Consider the following 12,113-nt stretch of genomic DNA (forward strand, 5'->3'; position numbering starts at 1 on the left):
TTTACTGTACCTTTGCACCGCTGCATGATGGGGTCCCATTCGTAACCATCAGTGCATTGCTGCATGAAAACAAAGAAAATCAAGTAAACCAACCAAAGCAGTGACCAAAATGGAATGAATCTATTCTCAGTCACGCCATACATGCACAGCTGCTGTGTAGAGCTGGCCCCTGTTTCATGGACAACCCTGGGAAGAGTCCTGCCTCTCACTCTAGCGAGAGAGCACTGCTCTTGTTATTTTTGCAATCGCTGACCCATCAGTGCTGCTGGGCTCCTGACTTTGTAGGCCCTTCAAACTTCCATGAGGACTAGGCTGCTGCCTGATCTTGCTGAGTTCTTGGTGATCACACTGCTAAGCATCTTGAGTTATTTTATTTGAAGAATACGATGATTCTACCTAACCTACCTTAAACACGTCATGTAAATGTTGCCGGTATGTTTAGCATTCTAAGCATTACTTATTACATCCTTCTCTTACATGGAGTTCCCAGTGTTTCCCCAATCTGGCCCACCCCAGCTCTAGCTTCAGCAATACTGGAGTATTCAGTGTTCCTGGACCACTAAGGATTATCACTCAATTAGAACACATGCTCTGTATCCTGAAGGTTCAAGGTTCGACCCCTGGTATCTCCAGTTAAGAGATGTCATTCAGACTACACAATAATGGGATACATAGGTGGCCAAATACTCTGACCTGGTAGACGGCCACTTCCTATGTTCTATTCAGTGGGTCCCTCTGTACTTATTTTTTTTAATTCCCAGTCCTCCCTTTTATGCAATGACGCCCAACACACTTTCTGTAATTGTTGGGATTTGTCCTCCCCTGAAGCTAGGAGGACTGCAAGGGATCATTGCTGAGGTCATAATTACTACGTTATCAAAATAAAGCTAGTTCCTAGCTTGAGAAACTGTCATGGCTTCCCAATCAAGGAACCCTGTAGTTCTCCAATGGGTTTGAGCCCCCTGAAATTTGAGTGGGGAGCTAAGTCACTGCAGAGACAGAACTAGCGTGTCAGGGAGCATGGTTCTAGCCAACTTTCTACCCAACACGCTAGAACTGGATGTGCAGAGAGAGATAAAGAAGGGGAAGCATTCAAACCATAGATTCCCTCACAAACAGTCTGAAGTGGTACAGTGGTGCAGTGGTCAGTTTTGAAGCCCAGGCACTCACCGTGACAGTCCCCATAGCCATGTCCCCAAGGAGAGTCCAAAAATGCAGGCAGCTGTGCTGATCAACAAACCAGTTCTAGAAGTTTTCATTTCCAGCAGGGATAGGTCTTTTGTAAAGCTCATGGGTCTCAAAGGCCCATCCAAGCCTGCGCCCCCCCGCGCCCCCAATGCTTTGCATTATTACAATAAAGAAAAATATATTGTTGCTGGGAAAATTAGTTTTCCCACAGCTACTGTGAGGATTGCAGCTAAGCTCAGAGGGAACAAATAATTCTGGGTAGTGGCGGCGGCAGATGACGTCAGTGTCCCTGCTAATTAAAAAGTGTTGGTGCTGTGTCCCTGTGAGCCCAGGCTCCACTATACCACTGGTCAAGCAACAGATAAGTTTGGATTACTGCAACGCGCTCTATGTGGGGCTGCCCTTGAGGCTGGTCTGGAAACTGGAGCTAGAGCAGAATGCAGCAGCCCAGCTGTTGTCGGGAGCTGCCCCCTTTCAGCATGTAACTCCGTTGCTGAGGGAATTGCACTGGCTGCCTATTTGCTACCAGGTGAGGTTGAAGGTATTAGTATTAGTGTACAAACCTCTAAGCATCTTGGGACCAGGATACCTGAGAGAGCACCTTCTTCTTTACCAACCTGCCCGTCACTGGGTTCATCAAAGGGCTGGCTCCTCGTGGTTCCACACAGACCTATGGCCCGGTTGGAGTCCACCAGAAAAACAGCCTTCAGCATGGTGGCCCCCTTCCTGTGGAATTCCCCGCTTTTAGAGGTCAGGCAGGCGCCAACATTGTGTTGTTTTTGGCACCTCCTGAAGACATTGCTATTTTGAGAGGCCTTCCCTGAGTGACCAGCTGCGGTTTATTAAGTTCATCTGTTCTTTTAAAATGTTTTAACTGTTTTAATTATGGGGTTTTATTCTTTTGTTCACCGCTCCGAAATCTTTGATGTGGAGTGGTATATAAATATTGTAAATAAGTAAGTAAGCAAGTCACAAAAGGCCACAACTGGGCTTAAGACATTTTGACATCTGAGGTGGAGAACCCAAGCGGCATGCTACCTTCCTGCCTCTAAAAATGTAGTATTTCGCTTAAATAACTGACTGTCTGCTGCCCTTTCTTGGTATCCCCCAGTCGACAGCTTGAAATGGCTTGCCTTGTTTTGCCTCATAATGAGGGCAGCCCTTTGTATGTTCTGTAGATGACTGCTTTGTCTGTTTTGGATGTCTAAAAGTTGGCAGGTATGCCACCATCTGCCAGCAAATAAATAACATGTTCTTCATTGAAGACCAAACTGGGAACAACGTGTCTAGCTTGCTGGGAAATAGCATTTGGGACCCCTTTAAAACATTGGTGGGTTGAACTGACCAAGCACACAGGCATACACGAGTCTGTGCTAAGCACAATGTTTTCATAGCACCATAGAAAAAAGAAAGCCTCAAGTGAATAAATCAGCTTGTCGTTGTGAGTCAAGTTCACCCTTGCCATAACTTGGTAGGCACCCGTGGAGCCTGCACCAGTTACGGATCTGTCCCGGCCTGTTGACGACCGTGTTGCTCAATCCACTGGGCTGTGGCTGTTGTTTTTCAGCAGCTTTGTTATTCGTGGAGCTTAAACCAGCAGTAGAAACTAGAAACTTTTTTCTGTTGATTCACAGGTGATGCTAGCAATCTGCCAGTTCTAGCAGCAAGCTGGAGTACAGCAGGCCTCGAGCGTAATGAGGGGGCAAGAGGGCAGCTAATTGCATTAGAATTCCAGCTCTCTGAAGGAATGACAGCATCCTAAGTTGACACAACTGGAGTTACTGTAGCTACAAAAAGAGCCCCCCTTCCCCCGCAACAAGACCCAAAGGAAAACAGGAAAGTTACTGATTCTCCCCAACGCCTGTTAAATGCACAACAGAACTCACACCCATTTAATGACCCCAAGGGGACTAGTTCATAGATGACTTATTGTGGAGAAATCTCATTAACGTCAATGCAACTGCACCGCTGCTGGAGATCAGCAAATAGTTTCTTCACAGAGCAATCCCATGCAGTGGAGGCTGGTGACTCCAATGTCAGGGAGTGCTGAATCTGCTCCAGGTTTCAGTCAGAACTCTAAAGGAACTATCTTGGATAGCTCCTTTAGAGTTCTGACTGGGTCTGTCTGAAACCCAGAGTGGATTCAATGCCCCCTGACATTGGAGCCACCAGCCTCCATGGATCCTATGCATGTCAACTCAGAAATGAGTCCCACTGAGTTCAATAGGACTTACTCCCAGCCTCAGGCTGCAATCCTATACAGACTTACCAGGTGTATGCTCCACTATAAGAGGCTTACTTTTAAGTAGACAAGTATAGGATTGTGCTGCACTGCAAAATGGGGTGGGTGGGGGAGAAGGACTGTTGCAGATTTAAACAGAACTGGAATTTATTTATACCATTCGTGTTTATTGCATTTTGTAGAATTACAGAGGCAAGAAGAGAGCTCCTTGCCCTGACGACTGTATAATCCAGGCAGTGATATTGGGGGAAGCTGATGTTTATTTAATATGCATAAAGACTCTCTTTTCCCTTTGGATTCAGTCGGCCTCACTCCCAAGACAGCTAACAATACAGACTCAACAATAAAAACTATTCCAAAGCTAAAAGTTAAAATCATAAACTAAAAACGATCACATACATTTATTATTTATTTATTTATTATTAAATTTATTAATCGCCCATCTGGCTGGTCACCCAGCCACTCTGGGCGATGTACAGTATACAATAAAACAGTTTTAAACAATAAAATTCTACAATAAAAACATTTTCTAAAATACCCTAACCCACCCCAAATGCCTGCCTGAACAACCATGTTTTTAATGCACGGCGGAAGCTCATTAAAGAGGGGGCATGGCGGAGTTCCCCAGGGAGGGAGTTCCACAGAGTGGGGGCCACCACAGAAAAGGCCCTCTATAATTGACCAACAGTTCGACAGCCAAAAAAATATTTTTATACATATAACAAAAGTATATTAAAAACAAATAATATAATTAAGCTAAAAGGCTTGTTGAAAGAGCCAAGTGTTTGCCTATTGTGGAAAGGCAAACAGAGAGAGAGAGAATGAGAGAGAGAGAGAGAGAGAGAGAGAAAGCTGGACTGGCCTCTGAGGTCCAGTACTTAGATATCACAACTAGGGCTGTCGGAGAAATCCTCAACAGAATCATATGTGTTCAGATTCCGAATGCTCTGCAGATTCCGCAGTGGAGTGGCTTTTCCTGAGTCACACAGATTCTGCAGACTTGTGAACTGTTTTTTTTAAATGTTCTGGAATTTTACGCAAATTTAGTCGTAGAAAAATACTTAAAATAAAAAAATCATTAAAAAATGCACATTTCCCCCATAGGCTAAAGCATGAAAATGACATTTTGGAGGAGATTTGCGAATTTTTGCAAATGTGAGTTTGTGCAAACTCAGGAAATTGAAAAAAATCCAATTCCGTCAATAAGTGGATGATGGAACGAAAGGCACCCGACAATCCGCAAAACACGTATGGAATGGATTTTACAAAAATCTATACATCCCTAACCACAACTAGGAAGGCCCTGTCTTGTGGGCTCACCTGCTGTACCTGTGACAGTGCAGGGACATACAGCAGGGCCTCTGATATTGATCTGAGCACATGGGCAGATTCATGGGAGAAGTGGCGGTCCTTACAATGTTCTGGGAGGGGAGACGCAAAAGTGGCAATGGTAGTTATGGAAGAGTGCAGTTTCACGTGCTTGATCTTTGTTCTAACTGGGGATGATGATTACGGGGTTGAGCAAAGGCTTCGCACATGCTTTCCATGCAGAAGATCTGAGGTTCAACCCCCAGTTTTAAAAAAAGGATCGCATAGCAGTTGATTGGAAAGGCATCTCTCTGCCCAAGAACCTGGAGGGCCACTGCCAGTCAGAATACCAGGTATGGGCAACTTGCACTCCTCCAGATGGTCTGGCCTGCAACTCCCATCTTCCCTCACCATTGGCTATGCCAGCTAGGGCTAATGGGACTTGTAGGCCAAAACATACAGAGGGCCACAAGTGGCCATTCCTGGAATAAAAAAAATACTGGGCTAGATTACCAAATAACCTGACCTGGTGTAAAGGTAGCTTTCTCTGTTCCCAAAGGAGGGCTTTGAAAAGGAATTTGAAGGAAGAGAGAGAGAGAGAAAGAAAGCAGTGGAAACTGGGGGCTCCGATGTCAGTGGGGCAGTAAACCGCTTGTTTTCAGTCAGAACTCTAAAGGAGCTATCCAAGGTGTGGATAGCTCCTTTAGAGTTCTGACTGATTCTGACTGAAACCTGGAGTGGATTCACCACCCCACTGATATCAGAGCCACCAGCCTCCACAGAAAGGAAGGAAGGAAGGAAGGAAGGAAGGAAGATATACTATGTAGGGGTTCTGTGTGGAAGTTCCAGGCAAAGGAGAAGGTGTGCTGAGGAACACTTAGCAAGGGCTGCCCCATTCATTCTAATGGAAAAAGCAGATGCGTTGAAAACGCAATGAAGAGTCCTGTGGCACATTAAAGTCATACAAATTAATTATGACAAGCTCTTGTGGACTTCAGTGAATCCGATGAAGTGGACTACAGTTCACAAAAGTTATGCTGAAAAGTTTTTGTTAGCCTTTAAAGGTGCTGTAAGGCTCTTTGTGGTTTTTGCCACAACAGACTTGCATGACCTCTGAGTGCATGAATCTGACAGATTCTGGTGCTAACTTCTGCTGAGTCTGTAGGATTGCTCTTGAAGACCTGTTAACATACCATATTTCTCTTTCTCTCTGTCTTTTCCCCCCTCCCCAGTTCAAATTAGATTTTACCGTGTATGTGATGGTTTCTTCTACTTCCTGTGAGTGTGCTGAAGCGAGCATCAATGCAGCAACGACTGTGAACACCACCATCATGAACCTTAAGAAAAAGAAGAAAACCAACTTTTAAAAAGAAGTTTTACACACACACACACACACACACACACGTATGTAACAGGGCACCCCACACTTCCCTGGTACTTCTGGCTAACAGAGGCCTACTGTTCTCTGCAGTGGAAAATCTGAGCCTGGACTGTTCCATTTCAGACTGCAGGTGGGAGGGTGTCACAGGAACAAATGTTTGTTTATACAGAATTATTCCCCTCCATGTAGAAAACTAGATGTCAGCAAGAAGTGTTCTACAGTTCTTGTTTTCTATGTGCAGGGAATTATTGGTATAAGAGAACATTCAGTCATGTGATTTCAACAGTATGAAATCGTACAACCCAAACACAGGTTTACCACCTTAGGGAAAACTAGACTCCACTGGTTTCTACACAATGTTGTTCAATCGGCCTATGTGTTGTTGTAAATATGTGTATGCCAAAGACGGAAGTCCTTTTATTTAAAAAACAAAGCAACGCCCCCCCCCATGAATACATACAGAGAATGTTCAATCTGTGTTGATAACATTACCATAGTTATTATGAGGTAAATAACGATAGCATATGCTCTCTTAATGTATTGTTTGTTTTTGCAAAGTAATTCTGAATGTACACACATGCATCTGAAACTCCACCTTTGGAAAAAATGATGGGAATCTTACCTGAAGACAAAGCACAGAACAGAGACACTGGGACAGTTTAGGAGGAAACTTCTTGCGGTTCAGCAGTGCTGCAATTCTGTGTTGGTATCTTTCTACAGCTGTGGAAAAACATACAGATGTTATAATAAAATAACCATTAATTGTGCCCAGCGTGCAGGCTTATGCTTTCTAAAGCAACATAATTAAAGCACTATACATGTTTGATATATCCTGTCAATTTTAATGTTTCATTCACAAAATTACTTTGGGTCCATTTCATGAACACACTCCATGTTTTTACAGTCCATCTTATGTATGCACGCTTACCTGGGAGTAATCTCCACTGACCACAGCACCGGGTCCAGGTTTTGGAGGGCCCTTGGGCAAGACACCCTCCATGGACCCCCTCCCTTACTGAGTCTACCTTCTCACCACCACTGTCACCCCGTGCTATTGCTCCTCTTCCTCTGTCTTTTCATTGCTACCATTTGCTTGCTTGACAGGCAGAGAACCTGTGAGCAAGGAGGCCGTGGCATCTACTGCTCACCTTCTCACCACCCCCATGGTCTGGGCCAGAGTGAGAGGCAAGTGAACAAGCAGGTTGCAGTGGTGAAGAGGAGGAACACATGCAGGGGGCTCTTGTCAGTGGGCTGAAGGGTGGGTTCTTCACAGGTGCCCAGCCATGCTTACCCCTGACACCAGCCCTGACTGACCACAGTGGGTCACTTTAAATAAGCATGCATATGACTGTACTATGAAAGTGTTTAAATGAGCAAATTCAGCAGACAGGTGACCAGCCAATCTGCGGCACAGTACTCCAGAGGTGGGGTGGTGGGAAGAGGGATGTTGCTTCTCCACAATCCTTTCTCTTACACGTCATACTTGCAGCCACCAGCATACTCCTAGCTGGCTGACAGCCAACTCAAACATGCAGACCCGTGTGATACAGTTCCAGACTTCAAAAGCTCCCTGCATATGGAAAGCTAGTACATCAAGGAGAAGGGTAGGCTAAAACCATTATCCCTGAAATGCTCGCTTTCTATGCACAGTTAATATTTTTGCACCGGAGAGCATTCAAACATGCAACCCATCCTTTTCCATGGACACATACACACCAGCATCTGTAGTCTGATATGGTATGGTCCAGGAAAAAATTGGAAGTCTGCATTTTTTTAATCAGTCAAAATTAGGGATGCTGAAAAACTGGGGTGGGGACTGAAGCAAGTCTTTTGCCCTGTGCAAGACAGTCCCCTGGCAAGACCACCTTCATCCTGTCCTAAACTTTTCACTGCCAACTGAGATGGAATACTACAAAACATTTTGAATATGCAAATTCAGACAAATGTAAATCACCTCAGGTGATCAGCAGGGAAGCTCTTGTAACATAGAATAAAGTTGGGCTGTTTCGGTCACTGATGCACCACAAATGATTAACAAGGTTATCCAAGGGTGGATGAGCAAGTACATTTTTTTTTTCCTGAGGACTAGTAACTTATGAAAACCTATAGGCTGCATTTACCCCAAACCCATCCTTGCATTGTGTATACAGTATTCTGCCTTTACTGGCAAATCTGAAGTTGAAAGGCAAGAATAAAATAATAAAATAATAGTACAGGAGCAAACAAGTTCTCTGCACTGCACATAGTATAAATGAGCATCAACCAAACTACATGCTACATTAAATGAGTAGTGCATAGGTCATCCTAAAGTTTTTGTTTACTTTAGTGTAAATGCACAGAGCCCTGATCCAGATCAGAACCACCACCCGCAGGTGTGTCTGTGGGTAAACCTTCTCACCCAGCCACTTTTCCACTTTAAATTCGCCTCCTCCTCCCGCACCCCCCCTCCCATTGGGCTGTATAGCGTGTAATTTAGCTGTGGCCTTTAGCGCCCACAACACAAAGCAGAACCCAACAGGACTTCCCACTTCTTATCAGCACAGCTGAAGGCGAATGAACGGGTAGCTCTTGCCTCCAGAATGTGCCTGGGAACTCCTCCTTTATTGTCCAACCACGGGAGAAAACAAGGCAATCCTTGCAGCTCAGTCCAGGATCTCATCCATTTGTGTGGTGAGAGCAGGTGCAAGGCGTGCATCCTTGTTCTGCATTATCCTATAGTGAGGCTTGAGAGATATTCCCCCATTATCCTGAACACTTAGTGGAGGCTGATGGCTCTGATGCCAGTGAATCTGCTCCGGGTTTCAGTTGCAACTACTTAGAACTCTAAAGGAGCTGTCCAAGGTCCACTGCTAACACTGCTGACGACTTTGGCTAGCTTTGCTGAGGTGATTTATTGAGTGATCCGCAAGAACGGACCAGACCGCACGCACACACGCACGCACGCACACCAGCTCACCCCCTTGAAACCGTTATTCATTAATCCAGAAAACAACAACAGCCCCCTGCTAATGTGGCTGAACAAATGCAGCTGCCTTACGCAAAGTCAGACTGCTGGGCAGTTAGCTCAGCAGTGGTCTAGTGGTTTAATGGGCACAAAGAATTCAGGAAGTTGCTTTCCGGGCCTTGCTACCTCAGACAGCTAGTGTGGTACAGTTGTTAATGAGCTTGGACTAGGAAAGGATAGAGAGACCTGGGTTCAAATTCCTATTCAGTAATGGACCTCAACGGCGAATGTGGGCCAGACATCATTTTTTATCCTGGGGGCGGGCAACCTTTTTTTTTTTCTGCTGAGGGCCGCTTTCCCTTGTGGGTAACCTGTCAGGGACTGCATGTCAGCCATGGGCAGAGCCAGAGCCAAAAGAAGGAGAGAGCAGGGCTGGTGTTAAGAGTAGGTATGGTTGGGCACCTGCCAAGAGATCACACCCCAGCAGGGGCCCACTGACAAAAGTCCCCTCAACTTGCTTTTCCTCTTCGTCGTTGCAACCTCTCGTTCATGTGCCTCTCAACTCTGGCCCAGACAACAGTGCAACAGGAGCAGGAGATGCCACTGCCTACTTGCTCAATGGTTCTCTGCCTTTCAAGGACACAAGAGGGAGCAGTGATGAGAAAGAGAAAGAGGAGCAAAAGCAGCTGGTAACATGGTGGTGAGAAGGTAGATTCACTGAGGCAGGGGGCCCTTTGAGGGTGTCTTGCCCAAGGGGTTCAAAAACCTGGAGCCGGCACTGGACGGGACACCCCTTTTTACTCTTTGCTGCCCCCCTTTCTCCCTTTTTCTGCAACCCCCTTTCTCTCTCTCCTTCTTTCTTCCCACCTAGTGGGATGCCAGGGATGGGAGATACTGCTCTTGCCAGAGACTTTAACTTTGCATACAGAGGGCCACATCAATTTAGGCCAAGGGCCACACAGGGCCTGAGAGAGAGACACAGGTTGCCCATCCCTGTTTTAGTCTATCCAAAATCACAGGGTTGTTGTTGTGAGAATAAAAATGGGTGGGGGGGAAGGAAAGCCATGTTATAGAAACATCACAAAATAATTCCTGAGAGCTTAAAAAATACACACAACTGGATTGAATCTTGAATCTACTACACGCAAGGCATGTGCTCTGTTGCTGAGCTATGGTACCACACCCAAGTATTCTTACTGACCTATGGTACTCAATATTCCACAACTGAGTGCTGACAACATAAGGGGGGCTGGGGGAAAATCAGGGGTGTGTGTGTAATGGAACCAGGGCTCACAGGGACACAGCACTGACACTTTTTATTAGCAGGGGCATGGAGGTCATCTGCCGCCACCATTACCCAGAATTCCCTGTTCCCTCTGAGCTTAGCTGCAATTCGCACAGTAGCTGGGAGGAAATTAATTTTCCCAGCAACAATATATTGAATGAACAATTAAGACCCGTCAGTTTTACAAAAGACCTGTCCCTGGTGGAGATGGAAACGGCTAGAACTTGTTTTTTTGTTGGTATGGATCAGCACAGCTGTCTGCATTTTTGGGCTCTCCTTGGGGGCGCAGCTATGGTGAGACTGTCATGGTGAGGAGCTGCACTTCAAAAGTTACCACTACACCACTGGGGGAAGTCAACCCATTTTTAGTGGTCTTTAAGCATCCTGACTGGAATGCATAAAGATCATTACAGGATTAAGACAGTATCTTGCCAAGACTAGATTCAGATGGCAAACCCTTCACCAGTTTCATCTCATTTCCCTTGCATAGAAAGGCCTGTTCTCACTGAGATGGCATACCTGTATCTGGGCTGCGCCTGCTCAGAATACAGGTGGGGGCTCAAATGGCAGGCTGCAATCCTATACGTGACTGGGGGGGGGGCACAGCAGGTGTATGCATCAGCAATGAGTAATGGGGCTAAACAGCATGACTGCCCAACCGCACATCCCTGCACGCATCTTTTCAATGTGTGTGTATGGGGCATGGGTGGGTGAGTGAACCCCTCTTATGAGTGCCACCAAACTCTTTTCTTCTTTGGAGAAAAGAAGGGGGTGGAGAGAGAGAAAGAGTGAGTGAGTGAGTGAGTGAGTGACAGAGAGAGAGAGAGAATGAGGGCGGGAGATGTCAAGGAAGACATACAAATAAGGCTTTGGGAGAAAATATTTTTCCTGCTCATGGCCCTCAAAGAATTTGACTCCATCTGGAATTAAAGCTTGAACCTCTGAATTGCTATGGAACGGGATGAAAAAAACATATGATCTCATCATCAGATCTCTGTACCAACCCATCAAACGTAACGCAGAAACTGGAAACAATACCAAGGCTTTTCAAATAAGAAAGATGTGTAAAAAAAAACACAAGCTGGTGGGTGGAGGGGGAAATCCACCCACCAGCTTGTTCTCCATCTATATATCATTGATCATCCAAGTGTGTCTTGGAACAGCCATCAAGAACAAATGATTCAAATAGCAAGTGTTCGCTATATACAGATGTCTTGGTCCTATTACAGCAGGGTGTCAAACCTCAGGCCTGTGGGACAAATCCAGTCCTCCCAGAGTACCAATCTGACCCACCCAGGTTTCCAGGGGGCCACACCCCTGGCCCCAATCCCTTCTCCCTATGACCAATAGCTTGGTAGTTTCCTGGCTTTTGCACATTCCCACTTCTCCCCCAACTCCTAATTCCACATATTTAGACAGAAAAAAGTCCTACAACTCCCAGCATTCCTCAGCGAACAACAATGTCCCAAGAGAGACCCAGCAGTCTGTGCTTCCCAAGGGGCGAATACTGTTTAATTGTTTTTAGCCTTTCCAGCTCCATTTGTAAGCATGGTGCTGTATTACTTTTAATGTTTTTATTAATAGTTTATATAAATGTTTTAGCAATTATTGTGTGTTTTAATTGCATTTTAATGTATTTAATTTTCTTGTAAACCGCACAGAGATATTTTTAAATATTGTAAGCAATATATAAATCTATTAATTAAATAAATAAATACACAGGTCAATTTGATGGCTACGTTTCTTTGGACCCATGGGCACATTT

General features: G+C 45.3%; 1 protein-coding gene across 1 annotated transcript in view; it reads right to left on the bottom strand.

Moving 5' to 3' along the window:
- Nucleotides 1-12,113, bottom strand: part of EFEMP1 (EGF-like fibulin extracellular matrix protein 1) — an 84,633-nt gene that overhangs the window by 62,608 nt on the left and 9,912 nt on the right. Inside the window, exons 2-4 of the mRNA XM_084829284.1 lie at nt 6,742-6,839; nt 5,988-6,075; nt 11-59 (exon numbers count right to left, since the gene is read on the bottom strand). Coding sequence (XP_084685410.1) covers nt 11-59; nt 5,988-6,071 — 133 coding nt within the window. The 5' untranslated portion in view covers nt 6,072-6,075; nt 6,742-6,839. The remainder of the gene's footprint in view (nt 1-10; nt 60-5,987; nt 6,076-6,741; nt 6,840-12,113) is intronic.

This window comes from Heloderma suspectum, chromosome 1, assembly GCF_057233095.1.
Source record: "Heloderma suspectum isolate Gila_16-S chromosome 1, 16-S_ref, whole genome shotgun sequence".
Taxonomy (NCBI): domain Eukaryota; kingdom Metazoa; phylum Chordata; class Lepidosauria; order Squamata; family Helodermatidae; genus Heloderma; species Heloderma suspectum.